General features: G+C 39.6%; 2 protein-coding genes across 3 annotated transcripts in view; one reads left to right on the top strand and one right to left on the bottom strand.

The window, feature by feature from the left end:
• The window catches only part of ergic3 (ERGIC and golgi 3), a 31,691-nt gene extending 13,701 nt beyond the window's left edge, over nt 1-17,990 (top strand). The window contains exons 8-14 of one of the 2 annotated variants that reach the window (XM_038296703.1): nt 1,791-1,805; nt 5,208-5,239; nt 5,425-5,521; nt 12,119-12,183; nt 12,342-12,478; nt 16,212-16,267; nt 16,346-17,990. In XM_038296703.1, coding sequence (XP_038152631.1) covers nt 1,791-1,805; nt 5,208-5,239; nt 5,425-5,521; nt 12,119-12,183; nt 12,342-12,478; nt 16,212-16,267; nt 16,346-16,425 — 482 coding nt within the window. In that variant the 3' untranslated portion in view covers nt 16,426-17,990. The remainder of the gene's footprint in view (nt 1-1,790; nt 1,806-5,207; nt 5,240-5,424; nt 5,522-12,118; nt 12,184-12,341; nt 12,479-16,211; nt 16,268-16,345) is intronic. The other variant, XM_038296704.1, reaches the window with a different exon arrangement.
• Nucleotides 5,778-8,433, bottom strand: romo1 (reactive oxygen species modulator 1). Its single transcript, XM_038296705.1, has 3 exons — nt 8,276-8,433; nt 6,446-6,576; nt 5,778-6,023 (listed from the first exon to the last, which is right to left on the bottom strand). Exons 2-3 carry the CDS (start codon nt 6,574-6,576, stop codon nt 5,915-5,917), a joined length of 240 nt encoding a protein of 79 aa, XP_038152633.1. The 5' UTR covers nt 8,276-8,433; the 3' UTR covers nt 5,778-5,914.
• Nucleotides 17,991-18,939: the final 949 nt, after the last annotated feature.

The raw sequence follows: 18,939 nt of genomic DNA on the forward strand, positions 1-18,939 counted from the left end.
TTAAGCATGGATTAGAGCTGCAACTAAGGATTATTTTCATAATCAATTAATCTGTTGGTTATTTTTTTTTTATTCACCTATTAATAATTGGATTGCCAAAGATTTTATACAAAATTAAACCAGGTGAAATAAAAAAATTTCAGTTGGTGGAGTTCTGGATTATAGAGCAGAATGATAATCTTAATCTTAAATGCTAAATATTTATAGATTTATTTTCACAATTTTGGTATAATTACTGCTCTAAGTGGGTCATTCTGTCAGCTAAAGGTATGTCTAGAATTTCTATTCTCCCGTTAACGATTATGGTAATCAATTATTGAATTAGTTGACGATTATTTCAATAATCAATTACAGGGTTTCCGCAGGTCATTAAAAATCATTAAATTATTATCTCTTATATTAAGGCCTTAATTGGCTTTAAATTCAGAAAATGTGATATAGTACTATTAAAAATGCCTTTTAAAATGCTTTATTTAAAAAAATAAAAGTAAAATTTCGTCAGATATATTATATTGCGATATATTTTAAAGCTAGATGAACGGGAAAAAGGAAAACAAGGAATTTGGGACATGGCTGCTGCTTGTCGAAGGTAAAGATGACGAAGGATTTTACCCTGTTATATATAAGTTGAGATATATATATATTAGAATTCAACTTTGTCATTGCACTTTCATCCATAGGCCATATGGCATCTATCCAGACGTGCTATGCAGGATATAAATATTATTACAGGTGTATGTTCAACTAAAAAGTAATAGTAAGGGACTATAAAAAGTTGTGTATAAATAAATATATATATATATATTTATATTTATTATGGGTACTTTATGATGGCATTAAAATTATTTCTAAGAGCATTAAATTTACTTTAGTTACTCATTCCTGTATAAACCCTGAATTAATCACGATTAATGTTGTTAAAACTCTGAATAGCTCCAACCTGTTGGACCCAGTTCTGCAGTGGCTCCATAGAGGCCATCTTTGCCTGTAAGGAGCTGCTTTAAAAATCTATCTGGAAACCTGATCAGACAGAAAAACAAACATTTTGTTTTAAAATGATCTAAAACCACTGGTAACCACTGTAATCCTGTCACTAGGAGAGCACTGAAGTCACAGCAGATTATTCCATCTTTCATCTCCAAAGCTGCTGCAGAAACGCACCAACAATCCTCCTGTAGCTTTAAATCAGAGCAGGAAATTAAAACTAGAACCCAAACAAATGTTGGTATCTGTTCAAAATCTCCCCTGTGATGGGATTTTAACCGGGATTGGCTGCAGGTCTTAGCTGGGATTAAATCTGGATCCCCTGCACTGGTTTTAGTTTCCTGTGCCAAAACATGCATGCATGCTGTGCTCTGAACATTTTTCCATTCGTTGCTCTCATTTATATTTTAAGTCTTTGCAGCAGAAATTAGATGAGAATCACATCAGGAGTTCCTTCCTAATAGAACCTCCTACTCATTCAGACCAAAACACCTCCTGTCCCAGAGCAATGTCTTCCATTTAAAATCTGTGGGTCGAGCTGCACAGTACTTGTAGTTAATCTCATAGATTATTTTTTCTTGATATGATGTAAAATCGTTTTTTTTTTCAATTTAACCAACTCTTGAGGTGATTGACTGATTTGATTCTCAGTGAATCTGTGTAGAAATGTCTGAAAACCTTTTTATCAGAGTTAAAGGGAAAAGCTGTGCAGCTCCACCTTCAGCCTCCTCTCTCTCTCTCTTTCGCACGTCGTGGTTTGTTGTCTGCTGCACTATTCTTGTGACTCTTTTCTCTTCTTTCTGCAGTTCACGCTGTGGAAAGTAAGTCCATCTTCCTTTGCAGATATGTGACTTTGAATGCATGTAGTATGTGTGAAAGTATTTGTGTGAATAAAGTGTCCTCGGTGTGACGGGAGGAGCTTTAAGGTGTTGAAGTTTCTAAGTTAATATCTCAGCTCAATAAATGTATTTATTGTATTTTTGGGGGCAATTAATTGTATGCTTATTCATTTATGGAGCATTTATTTTTTTATGTATTTATTTTTAAATATGGCAGAGCTGGTCCTCCATAGATAAAAGCTCCAGCATAAAAATTTAAACGTATCTGATTTGTTTAGATCTTTTGCCTCAGTTTCTGATAAGTTTTAGCCTGACGTAGTCCTACTCAATTCTTGTCAGAATATGAGTCTGATACTGCTCCATAGAGCTGTGATTATGGGGCGTGTTTTGAACGAACCAGGAAAAAAAATGCCTCTGCACTCAATTGGACAGACCTACAACCAATAAGAGCAACGGAGTGCGTGACGTATGTTAAGTGAGGCATAGTTGTTGTCAACAAAAATCAAAGTATGCAGTTGCACACCTATAATAAGAAGATGAGACTTGATCGCGTTTCTCTGTTCCTCTTTTAAAATTAATTTGCTGTCGATATCTTCTAGAACAGACCTAATAGCAGAATCTACTCACCCAAACTCTCCAGCGGCAGCCATTGTTGTTGTCACCCATGCGCGCTTTGGTCACGTGGTTGATTACGTTACTGTTGATCATCTGTCCATCATCGTATAAAGCCCGCCCTGACAATTTGATTGGATCGCCTGACAGTGGGCGATAATACTCGCGCTACTATGGAGCAGAGCCAGACCGAACTTCCCCGAACTCAAACCTTGTGGGCGGGACTAAGTTCGGACTGGCACCCAGGCTAGATAAGTTTACTGTTCTTTGATAAAAAAACACAAAGACTCTCTGATGTTTAATAGATGTTAAATTGTGTTTGGTTTTCATCCTAACAAATCTGAACTGGTTCCTTCATTCAGCGGCTTGTTGATTTAACTCTAATAGACGGACAGGATGTGATGTCATCTGCATTTTAATTTCATCAGATTCTCTTTTCTCACACAAACTTTTAACTTTAAGCAAATCTTCAGTTAAGCTTATCTTGATTTTCCTCCTTTGTTAGTTTGTTAAAATCGGCCTGAAGTTGTGAACTTAACGTTACTGAAAGATTTTAAATGTGCTGAAGGTAGAAGGTTGATGCTCCTTTGATAAAGTCCTGATGGTTTAAATGGTTCAGATGACAGAAGCTTCACTGGGCTCCTCTAAGGATGTGATTATTTTAGCCACATCGGCCTTTTTTCAGAAGTTGGGGAGCAGATTTACCCCAAAATCCCAGATCCTCCGTCTCTGCCCCGCTGCGCTTCAGCAGCGGGGCAGAATTCTCCGGTCTAACTTCCGTGGAGCTTGAGGAGATCCTGCGCTGATCTACTGAGAAATAATCCATCAGCCGCCGTCTGACCGCCTGTTTAATGTTTCCATCATCTTCAATCAGTGACGGATGATCAAACCGCTGCAGTTTTCAAACCTCTGCTTTAAATTAATTCTTCTAAAGCTTCATTTGGCTTAAATGTTACAAAAAAAAGCTGTAAAGCTGATTTTCTGTCAGTTTCTTCTGTTCTACAGATGGTCAGGCTTCCTTTGATCTATAATATATATATATATATATATATATATATATATATATATATATATATATACACACTCACCGGCCACTTTTTTAGGTACCCAATGCTAGTAACGGGTTGGACCCCCTTTTGCCTTCAGAACTGCCTCAGTTCTTCATGGCATAGATTCAACAAGGTGCTGGAAGCATTCCTCAGGGAGTTTGGTCCATATTGACATGATGGCATCACACAGTTGCCGCAGATTTGTCGGCTGCACATCCATGATGCGAATCTCCCGTTCCACCACATCCCAAAGATGCTCTATTGGATTGAGATCTGGTGACTGTGGAGGCCATTTGAGTACAGTGAACTCATTGTCATGTTCAAGAAACCAGTCTGAGATGATTCCAGCTTTATGACATGGCGCATTATCCTGCTGAAAGTAGCCATCAGAAGTTGGGTACATTGTGGTCATAAAGGGATGGACATGGTCAGCAACAATACTCAGGTAGGCTGTGGCGTTGCAACAATGCTCAATTGGTACCAAGGGGCCCAAAGAGTGCCAAGAAAATATTCCCCACACCATGACACCACCACCACCAGCCTGAATCGTTGATACAAGGCAGGATGGATCCATGCTTTCATGTTGTAGACGCCAAATACTGACCCTACCATCCGAATGTCGCAGCAGAAATCGAGACTCATCAGACCAGGCAACGTTTTTCCAATCTTCTATTGTCCAATTTCGATGAGCTTGTGCAAATTGTAGCCTCAGTTTCCTGTTCTTAGCTGAAAGGAGTGGCACCCGGTGTGGTCTTCTGCTGCTGTAGCTCATCTGCCTCAAAGTTCGACGTACTGTGCGTTCAGAGATGCTCTTCTGCCCACCTTGGTTGTAACGGGTGGTTATTTGAGTCACTGTTGCCCTTCTATCAGCTCGAACCAGTCAGGCCATTCTCCTCTGACCTCTGGCATCAACAAGGCATTTCCGCCCACAGAACTGCCGCTCACTGGATGTTTTTTCTTTCTCGGACCATTCTCTGTAAACCCTAGAGATGGTTGTGCGTGAAAATCCCAGTAGATCAGCAGTTTCTGAAATACTCAGACCAGCCCTTCTGGCACCAACAATCATGCCACGTTCAAAGTCACTCAAATCACCTTTCTTCCCCATACTGATGCTCGGTTTGGACTGCAGGAGATTGTCTTGACCATGTCTACATGCCTAAATGCACTGAGTTGCCGCCATGTGATTGGCTGCTTAGAAATTAAGTGTTAACGAGCAGTTGGACAGGTGTACCTAATAAAGTGGCCGGTGAGTGTATATAAAGATAATTCATGAAATAAAAACATGCTACAGATTCTAGCAGTGTTTTTGAATACGACAAAATAAGGTAAAATATTTAAATTTGCACTTATTTTATTGAATTATAAACATGTCAAACCTGATGCTATTGCAGAGCAAAGAAAGTGGAAAATTTCTGCTTCAATGTAAATATTAGGGGATAAAATTTACAGATTTCAGTTTCTGCAGATTAACTCTTAGTAAACTTTTTCTTCCATTTAAAACTGTTCTGTTGGTCAAACTACTTTGGCAGAAGGATTGAACGACATGATGCTGAAAGCCTCTCCAAGGGGAACGCGTTAAAGATCCATGTTTTCCCTTAGAATTCAGCTGCTCGTTAATATTCTACATGTTTCTTTATTTTGATTCTTTTTAGGCTTTTAATGAAGGTTTTGTATATTTTTGAATCATTTTTAATAATTGTTTCATTCTTTTTTTTTTTTCCAGTCCATGACCTGCAGAGCTTTGGACTAGATAATGTAAGTTTCCTATTTGTGTGATTCTGTAATAGTGAGATATTTTTTTCTTCAATCAGGAGGTTTTTATTGATAAAATTAAACTTCAGTTAATGTAGAAGGAAATGAGGAGCCTGAAGATGTTTGCCTCTGACTGAGCAGCTCAGTTTAAACCTGTTTTTTTCTGCTCACCTCCTGCTGTGCTGCAGATCAACATGACGCATCTGATTAAACACCTGTCGTTTGGTAAAGATTACCCCGGCATCGTTAACCCGCTGGATGGAACCGACGTCTCGGCGCCGCAAGGTAACAGCCTGGACTAGCTTTACTTTCAGACTTCTTTGTAGAAATGTTGCTCCTACCAAACTTTTGTTTCTAGCTTTGAAAATTTTTTTTTTTTTTTTTTATATATAGATTTGAAGCATAATCTTGTTTAATGAATCCAATTCATGCTCTAAATTCAACTGTAATGGACCAGAACTCTGTGATAAGTTCTGGTTCCTTCTTACGTTGGATGATCTGGTTCTGTGGCCTCGTCAGAAAACATGACACGTTCTCTCTGGAGGTGATTGGACAAACCTGAACTTTTATTGACAAAAACTAGAGTGTGGGTTGAGAAGGCGACAGATAGCCGGCAGAGAGCTGTGGTTTGATAAGTCCCATGGCTGTACAGTTGTTGGAGGAAAGGGGAGGAAGTCCTCAGCAGCGGATGCCCATTCCGATGGCCATGAAGGTGCCGAAAGTCCCTCCGCTCTGCATCATGGTCTTCCCCACGCCTCCCATCAGCTCCCTGCCTCGCATACCGATCCTGCAAACATACAAAGAGTTTAACTTAGTCCTGGTTTCACTTCCTAACCAAATGTCAGCATAATTAAAGGGGAGACTCCATTAATCAGAAAGCTTTGATTCAAAGCAGTTAATGTTCTTCCTTCAGCTACAGCAACGTTAAATAAATTATGTAAATAATGACATTAGATCAGTGCCGGTTTTCCAGTGGGGCTAAGAAATCATGCATGAGGAAAACCTATTATATTAGTAATTGACTAACTTAACTAATTACAGGCGTGTTAAACAATAAGTCTAGTTTAGATTTAAAGGGAAAATAAACGAAAACCATAATTAATCCTAAATAATAAACAGCAGAGAAAATTTTAACAGATTATGATGATCTGTGCCTTTTTCTAAATAAATGTCATCTTCTCTTGGGGTTCAGTTCTGGCCCAGACTTACCTGAGACAAGAGAAGGTACCAAACATGGCGCCTGCCGCCATTCCTACTGCAAACCCCATCATGAAGCCCATCTTGACCCGATCAAAGCAGCTCGGCTGGGTCTGGCCGTACGGACCTACAGCTACAGGCATCTAAAAACACAGCAGCACAATTCAAAGTCATTTTTCAAGAGTTATTGGTGTGCAGAAGCAGCACAGTTTAGCCACAGACAGAAAGGTCGGCTTGTTTAATTTTATAAAACCACTGAGATGAAAAACTGCTGAACAGTAACAGGCTCAGAGCAGCGATTTCTGGAGCTTTCTACACCCTTTTAATATTAATGATCATTTCAAGATAAAAGGAGACTTTTTCTTCCAATTAAAAGTTAATCCATTCAGTATTAATTTAAAACTTAAACATTGAGAAGCTCTAACGGACCTTACAATTAATCATATAAAGGAGGCCCCTCTTAAGGCCTGGTTATCCCCCTGCAGCAGTGTGTCGCAGTTAGCTTGTCGCAGACATTTTTGATTTATGCCCAATATTCGGGAAGAACTAAAACAAAAAAGAGCTAGGATTTCATCTGAGTAGCAAGAAATATGAAGTAAAAACCTTTACATTTAATGCTAAATGTTGAGATAATGAGTGTTAGCAGTAAGAACAGGATAAAGTAACATTTCTAAGGTCAGTGTGGGATTCCTCCCATTCTTTAGTTTCAAAGTCCAAAGCAAATAAAGATAAGTTTGTTTGACATGACTCATTAAACCCAAACTGCACCGCCTCACAGACTGAGAAATAAAATTCAGACAAAAAAAATATATAACGTATATATTTAATATGCCATAGATTAAACAATAGAATAAGAATAAAGGGATTTAAAAGACATGAAAGAACCTGCATCTGAGAGATTTTACTATAGAGAATTTAAATATTGAATAGAAGGTTTATAAAATAATTATTGGATCATCAAGTTAAGCCAAAATTCACCCATGATGCCTCCAGGAGAAATAAATAACCAACTGTTATTCCAATAACAGATGAAACCCTCTGGATGAATTTAAATATAGTTACAAGTCGTTTAAGTGAAGGCAGATTATTTAAACTCTGAGTGGTGGAAATAGAGCTTGGGATCCCGAGGTTCTGAGTTTGAGTCCCACTCCCACAGACTGCCACTCTGGGTCCCTGAGCAAGACCCTTAACCCCACACTGCTCCCCAAGGGGATGGGTTAAATGCAGAAATAAATTTCTCCAATGTGAGATCAATAAAGGTTATTTAATTAATCATTAAGTGTTTAAATTGTATTAATATTTAATGTTCATCTTCTTGTGACTGAGCTTTGATCATGTTTACAATGAACTATAGGAGCGACCTCAGCTTTTTAGATGCTGTAGCCGTTTCATTCTGGACCCCCAGAAAACTGCCCTTTATCACCACAGCCCCACTCCACGCGTGACCTCTGCGTTATGTCGTCATCCCCGATGGCTGCTTGTTCATCTCATTTGTATCAGATCTGCTTAGGACCAAGTTCCTTCCTGACTGATTCTACAGTCCTGTTAACCTCTGAACCTGATGGTCGCTCTGTGCTGCTGCAGCTCCGCATCACACCGCCTTTAGCTCATCCACTCCTCGATGCTAACTCATTAGCTCGTCTCTGCTCCTTCAACTGCTAACCGTCCGCGGTTTATAACTAAAACCAATGACGACCTGCCGCTTGTTTATTCGCCATAGTCCGCAGCTGGTTGTGCTAGCTTAGCATGCTAACGTCACCTGTGGCCTTGATCGATAAGGATTCACCTTCAAACCCGCTTTACCCTTAAAACATTGAGCAGTCTGCGTGAAAGCGGCCTTACCTTCACTTATTTTGGTCTGATTATCTCCTAATTTGTCCCTCCGGTTTAAATGTATCCTCTGCTGGAGCCCAGATGCGTTTTAAAAGCCTCACTAGCAGCAGACCTCCATAACCGGAAGCAGAAGGAGAACAGTGGAGAAACAGATACGAGCAAAGTAAACAGCGCCCCCTACGGCCTGGTTTATTATTGCTCCTTTAGCCGCAGAGTTCAACCGGATTATTGTTAGAATGATCTACTGTTTATAATTTTGGTTTGGACTTAAATATTCATAAAATCACTAAAACATAAATAATTTCAACCTTCTGTAGTTAGGAGGACATATGGACCCCTATGTCCTCCTAACTACCAAAACTTTCCTTTGGATTAATAAATGGAACAGATAACATTTACAGAAGGAGATTTTTTATCCTGCATCTTTTTGATGCGTCTTTTGGTTAACATCATTCATATGGGGCCAAAATGGTAGCTTTAATATTTGCAAATGTGTGTGGAGAGTTGTGTGTCTGTATCTCGATTTGTGTGTGTGCAGTGGGATTTGAAAATGTGTAAATAAATCTGTAAATGTGTGAGGAGATTTGTGTGTCTGTACAACAATCTGCAAATGTGTAAAACTACTTGTGCGTAATCCGTTTTGCAAATGTGTAAAAAATCCACAAATCTGTATTCAGATCTGTAAATGTGTACTGAGATTTGCAAATGTGTAAAAAATCCACAAATCTGTATTCAGATCTGCAAATGTGTACTGAGATTTGCAAATGTGTAAAAAATCCACAAATCTGGATTCAGATCTGTAAATGTGTACTGAGATTTGCAAATGTGTAAAAAATCCACAAATCTGTATTCAGATCTGTAAATGTGTACTGAGATTTGCAAATTTGTAAAAAATCCACAAATCTGTATTCAGATCTGCAAATGTGTACTGAGACTTGCAAATGTGTAGATCAATCTGTAAGCACACACAGAGACACTTGTGTCTGAAGTATTTTCGCTTCAAGACCCAGAAATACAGACAAATCATTGGTTACAAGTCAAGCGGTTTTTTCGGTTAGCTCTCTTTACACACGTGATTTTTGCTACTCTTCTGCCGCGTGAGATGCACAAATGCGTAGAAGGATTTGTATGTGTATTTTCGCGATTTGTAACCCCTTGCGCAGGCTCGCAGGCTCACATGCTGCCCTGACCGCAGGCTCACATGCTGCCCTGACCGCAGGCTCACAGGCTCACAGACAGCCTCTACCTTTTTTTATTTTCCTCCGCTGCGGGAGTTGACGTGACAAGGATGATATTGATACCATTCAGTAAGGAAAATTTTTTATCTATTATTAAACAAAAGGTTACGGAAAGATGGCAGAAGCTGTGGGAAGAGCATAGAACTGGAAGTTGGCTTTATAGTATTCAAAGGAAAATTGGTGAAATGAGGAGAACGGAAAGGAATAAAAAAGAGGTTATATCTAGATTAAGTTTCGGAAACACGGGGTTAAATGGAAACTTATTTAGAATGGGAACAGGAGGTTGTGGTTTTTGTTATCAAGGGGAGACGGTGGAGCATGTTTTGTTGTTTTGTTATAAATATTCTATGGAGAGAAGGGTTACAAGAAAATAAATTACAGTTAAATATACAAGATATTTTGGGGGGAAAAAATCTACTTATGATTATTTTTGTAATTTGATAAACAATCTTGAAAAAACGAAATTGATAGAAAGGATATAAGTTTATTTATGTAAATATTGTTAATATTTATTTTTATTTTTCAGTGGGAAAATACATAGCATCCCGATCCACACTCCACTGAAGTAGATGGTGGTAATGCACATCATAAAGTTGCTTGCCAGCCGCCATAAAACAGAAGCAGAAGAAGAAGAAACAGTTTTACTAATGCAAACTATAGAAAAAATTAAAGAAATATACTTACAGAAAGCTGACGGGATTCCATTGCTCTCAACTTAGCAGGTACAACCCCTAGGACCCCAGTAACGTCACGTACTGTACAATACCGCCAACTGGTGGTGTGTGGCTGTATGTGAAGCAAGTTGTGCTGAACTGTCGCAGCAGAGAGAGAGCTGTGAGCCTGTGAGCCTGCGGTCAGGGCAGCATGTGAGCCTGCGAGCCTGCGCAAGGGGTTACAAATCGCGAAAATACACATACAAATCCTTCTACGCATTTGTGCATCTCACGCGGCAGAAGAGTAGCAAAAATCACGTGTGTAAAGAGAGCCAACCGAAAAACCGCTTGACTTGTAACCAATGATTTGTCTGTATTTCTGGGTCTTGAAGCGAAAATACTTCAGACACAAGTGTCTCTGTGTGTGCTTACAGATTGATCTACACATTTGCAAATCCCAGTACACATTTGCAGATCTGAATACAGATTTGTGGATTTTTTACACATTTGCAAATCTCAGTACACATTTGCAGATCTGAATACAGATTTGTGGATTTTTTACACATTTGCAAAACGGATTACACACAAGTAGTTTTACACATTTGCAGATTGTTGTACAGACACACAAATCTCCTCACACATTTACAGATTTATTTACACATTTTCAAATCCCACTGCACACACACAAATCGAGATACAGACACACAACTCTCCACACACATTTGCAAATATTAAAGCTACCATTTTGGCCCCATACATTCGGTTAAAATTTCGGTTAAATCCAGTTTTAGTCCGTGAGGCAGACACACTGTCTACTTTTTTTTTTTTTTTTACATTTAATTTTTTATTGGTATTTTTCACTTTTTTACATATACAGTGTGCATGAACATTATACATTAAACTCGACGTAACATAGAGCTTTCACTTGGGAGCTATTCATCTATTTGGCCTTTGTCCCGTTCAGTTTATTTATTTTTTTATCTTTGTCGCTGTCTTTTGTCTTGAATCTTGTCCATTTCCTCCACTTTTCTACCATTTGAGTTTGGTGAAGTCTTAGACGATGTGTCAGCTTTTTTTATAATGTAGATTTCTTCTAGTATTCCAGTCCATTGTTCTTGACAAGGGGGGTCTGCTGACACACTGTCTACTTTTAAGGCTAGGCTTAAAACTTTCCTCTTTGATAAAGCTTATAGTTAGAGTGGCTCAGGTTATCCTGAGCTATCTCTATAGTTATGCTGCTATAGGCTTAGACTGCTGGAGGACATAGGGACCCCTATTTCATCATTCTGCTTCATTCTATCTCTATTCTCCCACTCTGCAGATTCTATTAGTTCAATCTCTAACGTTCTGCTCTCTCTGCTTTTTCTCATAGTAGCTTCATCTGGTCTGTTCCTGTTTGGCTGTGACTCCATCCTGGAGAGAAACATCAGCTGTGCTGCTGCCATCAACACCTTTGTTTATACATGTTGGAGATCGGCCTGTTTTCCAGTGTAGTCCTGTTTCTCTGACTGTGACTGAGTGGATGTGCTCTCTTCATCCTCTGACATGGGAGCTAGCTTGGAGCTCGTCTGCCTGGCTGTGTGTTTCCTGGACGGGGCCGCCTTTTACAGCTTCTTTTTCTATCTCTGCTTCTGTCTCCTTGAACCCCAGTCAGCCTCAGCAGATGGCCGTTCCAGGAGGTTCCTTCTCTGTTCAAAGGGAGTTTTTCCTCTCCACTGTCGCTACAAGCATGCTTAGTGTGAGGGATTGCTGAAGAGTCAATGAATCGATGCAATCAGCTGGTTTTCCTTAGATAGAAAACTTTGAATCAATCTGACTGGATGATCTGGTGAACTGGAAAGTGCCTTGAGATTACTTGACGTGAATTGGCTCTATAGATATAAACTGAATTGAATTGAAAAAGTTATGAAATCTGTAGAAATAATTCATGTAATTTAGACCTGTTGTTTTTATCTTCACAGCATCCATGATGTACCAGTATTTTGTGAAAATTGTCCCGACGATCTACGTAAAAACAGACGGAGAGGTGGGTTAAACTAACTTTATGCCCATTTGAAATTAATAGAAAATTAACTGTTTTTGTCATATTTTCTCACTGCTTTCATATTCTCCACATATTTTACCATTAAAAAAATCCAAGCTGCTCAGATTAATGTCTTTTTTTTTTTTTTTTGTAACCCCCAGGTGGTAAAAACCAACCAGTTTTCTGTCACCAGGCATGAGAAAGTCGCCAATGGTTTAATAGGCGATCAGGGTCTGCCAGGCGTCTTTGTTTTGTATGAGCTTTCACCCATGATGGTGAAGTTCACAGAAAAACACAGGTACGTTGGTGATACGGACTCTGCCTCATTTCTTTTTCTAGCTGTAGACCAGTTTATAAAATCTACAGCCGAAAAACAGAACCTTCTTTATGAAGCTTTTTCAAAATGATTCACTGTTGTTCACGTTGTTTGTTTGAACCACAGGTTACATGTGTTTTATTTGGATAATATGTAAAAATAGACACAAAGAAGTGCATTATGGTAAAGATGTCTGAGTTCAGCCTCTGGCTGCAGGTCTTACACTCAGCCATCTTTGATCTTTCTTCAGATCAAACGTAGTCAGATTGGAGAGCTGCTGTATCTAATACATAGAGTTTCATATCTTACAACAGTTTGAGGTTGGGTTTAGGCGTGGACTTTGACTAGGCCAGGGGTCTGCAACCTTTCATATCCAAAGAGCCACCCCCCCCCCCCCCCCCCCCCCCCCGAGTCCGACCAAATAAAAACTGTTTAGAGCTGCAAAGTATAAGATGATTTAAAAAAAAAAAAAAAACCTTATTATCTCGTATAGTAAATTAGTTTCCATCTTAAACAACCGACAATTTATGTATTTTTAACTGTTGAACTAATATTAAAACACATAAATTTCAAGCTAAATTGAAGAAAAATGGGTCTAAAAACCTATTTCTGGTTCTTTTAATGTCATTCTTTTCCGTCTTATAAAAACCACTAAAGCTTTTAAGACTGGTATTTATTATGGTACATTATTTAGCACTTTATGTACATTTTAGGCACAATTAAGATCCACTGTAGAGGGTCCAAAGAGCCACAGGTTGCAGACCCCTGGACTAGGCCATTCTAACCTGTGACTCTGCAGGGATCCTACTGCTGGATGAGCAGAAAAAGTCTCAGGTCTTCCAGAGCCTCTAACACAGTGGTGCTCAAGTCCAGTCCTGAAGAGCTACCATCCTCTAACTCTTACATGCATCTATTCTCTAACACACCCGAACCCTGGTAACAAGCCACTCATTTGATTCAGGATTGTTAAAATGGGGTACATCAAAAAGCTGCAGGATAGTAGTTATTAAGGACTGGACTTGAGCATTACTCCTCAAACAGGTTTCCTCCCAGGATTTAACCAGCTCCCCTGTCCCCCCAGCATGATGCTGCCACCCCTGTGTCCACTCTGCACTGTGTTCGGTGTTGCTTTTCCTTCACCCACATAGACTTTCATGTAGGCTGTGAAGTCTGGCTCCCTGTGGTTTTTGTCTCCCTCAGAGCAGCAAACTGAACAGGCCTTCTTATGGCTTTGTTTCAATGCCTGCTCCTCAGTCTAATACAGACTAAATGATTGAAATTAATACTAATAGCTGCCCCGTGGATAGGCGTCCACTAGTGATGGGTTAATGAGGCATCTGAAGCATTAAGACACATTGCAAAACTGTATTGATGCTGCGTTGATACTTTCTCACAGAATACTGACACCTGCTGGACATTTAAAGACACTACAGGCAGCTTATTTCACAGACTAAACCGTTGATTTTATGACCCTATGCAATGATATAATATAAATTATTGTAGGTTATATCTATGTTTAAATTTAAAATATCTTTGATATTTTTAGATGCAGCCAATAAATAATGTAAACATATATCATAATGTGATAGTTTAGGGGAAAATGTGAATAAGGATGCTTGTGGACTAGGATTTAAATCATAATTTTTTAAATAATTAGTACAGTAAAAACTGTAAATAAACTAAGAGTGAGTTTGAAGTTAACTTTAATTCTGATAACTGAGAGAGATGACACTACGAGAAAATTAAAAATAAAAATGGCTCAAACGTTCCTATTCCTTTTAGGCTCCAAAATTCTTGATGATTTTAATGATAGACTGCAAAAGATGAGACATTTTTTTAGCAGATGCATCATGTTGACAGAAACCTTTTTTAAACACAGTTTAGTGTCTCAGTCAGTTAGAAACAACTCCTGTATCGGTCACATGACTTTCTGGAAACAATACGCTCACCTATACAGTGTTTTGCTCTATGGGCTCCATGCATCGCTGTTGCTGGACCCATCACCAGCCTCCACCTTAGTGGTGGATCTCTGCAGCTCCTCCAGAGTTGCTGCTTCTTTAATGATGTTGGTCCATCCTTTCTTCACGTAGAAATGACGGATCCTAAAGCCTAAAACATCTGCAGGATTCCCTCTGTGACCTGCTGGGTTCCTTTTGCTCCGTGATGCTGGTTGATATTTAAATTCTCTGAGGGCATTGCAGTTGGTAGATGAAAATATTTTATTTCTTAGCTAGTGAAAAAAAATCGGGCTGGAATCTGATCTGCTTTGTTTAAACAAGCTTTCATCAACCAAAAAGTACGTTTTTCTTTGAGTTCACCTTCAGCTTTGACACAAACCAAGCAGAGGAACAGCCTGGATGTAGAGAACAGTCAGCTGTTTTTCACACTGAGCTCATCAAAGCACCTCAGCTGTCTTGATAAAAAAAAAAACAAAGTAAACCTGAAGTCAGTCTGACTATAATGTTTTTTTTCCCCCACTTCATCAAGTTTAAATCTGATTATAAGGGAGTTGCTCCAGTTTTATAAATAAAGGTTTATAACCTGATTTTATTTTGTATTTATTTTGATTCCTTATTAACTTCCTGTCAACATATTCAATTCTATTCAGTTTATTTCTATCGCTCCAATTCACATTCAAAGTTTTCTGTCTAAGGAAAACCAGCTGATTGCATCGACTCATTAACTCTCAGCAATCCCTCACACTAAGCATGCTTGTAGCGACAGTGGAGAGGAAAAACTCCCTTTGAACAGGAAGAAACCTCCAGCAGAACCAGGCTCAGTGTGAGCGGCCATCTGCTGAGGCCCACTGGGGTTCAAGGAGACAGAAGCAGAGACAGAAAAAGAAGCTGTAACATGCTAATGTTTTCTATTTAAGATGGAAAGGTTAAATGCAGAACTAAATGCTCAAAATAAAATGTTAATTAAAATAGTCTTTATTTCAGTTATTGTACGTTTCACTTTGGGACAATAATCCATACTTTTGACAGTAAGGGGAACTCATGGTGAGACAAAATGTCCAAAGGGGTAAACGGGTAAAAAAAAAAAGGTCTGAAGAACCTCTGAGGCCAGAAACAGACGCTAAACTCAGTTAATTCCAGGGGAAAAGAAAGAAAAAGGGTTTTTCTTTAAAAACAACATGACGGTTCAGTGAGGTTTATCTACGAAAGTTTAGGGTTTTTGTTATCCTAGTTTAGTTTTTTTAATGGAGAAAGAAAAGTAGTGTTTTAAAGGTTTGTGTTTTTGGTTTGATTCTAGTTTTAATCATTGTTCTGTGTTTCCTTAGTTTCTATTTTGATTAGTTTAATCCTTTCCTAATCATTTGGGTTCGTTTATTTCTTGTCTCTAGTTGCTTTTTTATGTTAGATTTACTTTCCTAGCTCACCTGTTTACTCTTTTTTTTTGGCCACTGCTGCCCTTCGCTCTCTCTCCTCTCACTCCTGCAAACAATTAGCCAACAATTAGAAACAGCAGTTAAACTCAGGCTTTATTACACAAAGCTGGAATAGAATAGAATAGAAATTAATTGATCTCAAACTGGAGAAATTCACTAAGTAAAAGGGGCTAAATAGAAATAAATGCCAAATGTTTCAGTTTCTTTAAAAAATGACTAAAGGAAAGGTGGAAGCTTGGTTGGTGACTGGCTTGATAATAATAAAAAAAATAGTTTGATTCCGACCTGAAGTATAAATGTTGAAAAGATGTCCTCTTTCTTCAGATCATTCACGCACTTCCTGACAGGAGTCTGCGCCATCATCGGAGGCATCTTCACAGGTCAGTCCTTTTGAATCTGCTTCATTCTGATGGTAAAGGAGATTCTGTGAGGCTCAGCCATCTTGTTCTGACTCTCAGTGGCAGGACTGATCGACTCGCTCGTCTACCACTCTGCTCGGGCCATCCAGAAGAAGATAGAGCTGGGCAAGGCGTCCTAACAGATCGCCCGCCTGGTGCCAGCTCTTCAGACCCAGACGCTGAGAAACCAGAGGACAGAAACGGGCAGCGAGGAGGAGGAGCAGGAGGAAGAGTTTGCCTCCTCTCATCGGCTTTGAACCTTTAATAAACTGAGAGAGAAATCCACAGAAGTTCCTCTGGGTTCCTGTGGGAGGAGCTCTGGACAGAAAGAGGCGGAGCTCTTTGGATTTTCCTCTCCACTGTCGGATCTCTTGGCACCGGGAGGAAGGAGACAGACTCTGCCGAGCAGATGGGAGGACATCGTCTCCACAGGCTTTGAGCAGGGAGGAAAAGAACGTCCTCCATGATACATCAGCAGCTTGATCACTACAGGCGCAGCAGGGGACCGAGTCAATTACCTCATTTTACCCTGATGGAGGATTTTAAGTACCGAGGGAACTTAGTCCAGCTTCTCTAACTTCCATCACTCAGACTCTGGTGATGCCGGGAGGATTTGATCTGATTGTTATTCCACATCTTCAGGGGGTCCCATCGTTGTTTCCGCCGCCGCTGTTTTCCTCTGATCTGTGCAGAAGCATTAAAACACTACAACAGGGATCCTCAGCAGCATCACACTGACTCTTTATGCTGCTTCCAAACTCGTTCACATCATCCCCCTGCTGCTGTTGATCCTCCCTGTAGCATCAGGTTTTTAATCCTCACAGAAAGAAAGAAACATTTGATTAAAATCCCAGTTTGCCAAAATTCTTGACTCTTGAATCTGCCCACAGCATGATGCTGCCTCCGCCATGCTTCTTTTAGTGTTGGAAGGGTTTTAAGCCTTAAATGAAATCCTGTAAACTTTCATCAACCTTCGGCTGGTCTGACTTCAGAGCTTCTCTCTGGAGGACGTCCGGCCTGGTTTCCAGATTGCCGATTACGCTGCAACTTCACTGATTTCCAAGCTGTTCTGTCATGAAAACATGCAGATCCTTGCAAGTGTTTGGATGCTGGTGGATGTTTCAGGAGATGTTCAGGCATCTCCTGAAGATCTGCAGAAAGTTTAAGCTGCAGCCAAAGTCTCAGTGAGAAAGCAGGAGAAGGAAGTTGGGAAAATGCTGCATCTTGCTGTGATTTAAAATTGGTTCAGGCAGATTTACAGACACTGACAGAGAGGATCTGTCGGGGAAATGGAGGTTCTGTTCAAGTTCAGCTGCATTAATGAGCCCGGAAGGACAAATCTTTGGGTTTTATCTAGACATCAGAAGGTGGATCCATGCCACCCCAGAAGGTTCTGCTTCTCTAACTTTTTTTATTTTGTTTCTTAATCTGAGGCCAGAACTGCTCATTAACTTCTGGATCCTGATGGCTACCTGGAACCAACATTTCAAACTCTTCAAATATTTTGGACCTCTGTTCAGATCAGTGTTCTGATAAAGTCTAAACCAGGGGGGGAGGGGGGGGGGTTAGACCCCTGATCCCTTTGATCTTTATAAAAGCCAGAAATACCTACAGAACCGTTCCTCCTTTCAGAGTTTCTCTGAGTCTAGACCAGTGTTCCCCCCAGTACCGACAGCCCAGTTCCCTCTGGTACCGACGGCCTGGTGTTCCCCCATTACCGACGGCCCAGTTCCCTCCGGTACCGACGGCCTGGTGTTCCCCCATTACCGACGGCCCAGTTCCCTCCGGTACCGACGGCCCAGTTCCCTCCGGTACCGACGGCCCAGTGTTCCCTCTGTAAACGGACCTGCCTGTAAGCCGTTTTCTGATCTTTCAATTGTCTAAGGTTGTCGCTGCCCATCTGAACATTAAAATCAGGGTGTGTGTCGGTGTGTGTGTGTGTGTCAGAGGTATGTATTTATATTCTGATTGTTCACAGACGGTTTTTAAAGTGATGAAATAAATGTTGAAGACAGCAGCTTCAGCCTCCTGCTTCTCTCTGTTTTTATTGTGAAATGAAGGAAGATCTCAGATTCATTGATGTTTTTTCTTTAACCTGCTGATTTCTGCTGAAATGTTTCAGACCTTCCCATCAATTTTATAATCAGATAAATTTAATCTGAGTGATTTTCTAACAATTATAGGATTTATTATTATCTGATGCAGACGGTGTCTCTAGTAGCTAAGAGTTTTGGTTAAAACTAATGACTTGATGCATGAAGTTTATTGTTTGAATTGCAGACAGGTCACCTGATTATTATGCAAATCAGAAAATAAATTTTCATTTCTAGTGATTTTCAGCAGGTATACTTAATAAATTCTAAATACATAAACCTGACAATTGATTAATTTAAATGAATAACCGTTATTAAACTAATGGATATGCATCATATAAGGTTTGTTTAATAGCTTTGAGTTAAAATTATTTAGAAAATAAATGGAAATTTATTATGTAATAAAGTTACATAGATCCTAAATTATGGCAGAAATATTTTTGTACACTGCTAAAAAAAATTAAAATAAAGGAACACTTTGAAAAAAAACGACTTCAAGGTCCTTCTATAACCAGAAGCTGCCACTAGATGGCGACATCAGTTCAGGAGTACCTGCATAGT

This window comes from Cyprinodon tularosa, unplaced genomic scaffold, assembly GCF_016077235.1.
Source record: "Cyprinodon tularosa strain WSP-4 unplaced genomic scaffold, ASM1607723v1 ctg375, whole genome shotgun sequence".
Lineage (NCBI taxonomy): Eukaryota > Metazoa > Chordata > Actinopteri > Cyprinodontiformes > Cyprinodontidae > Cyprinodon > Cyprinodon tularosa.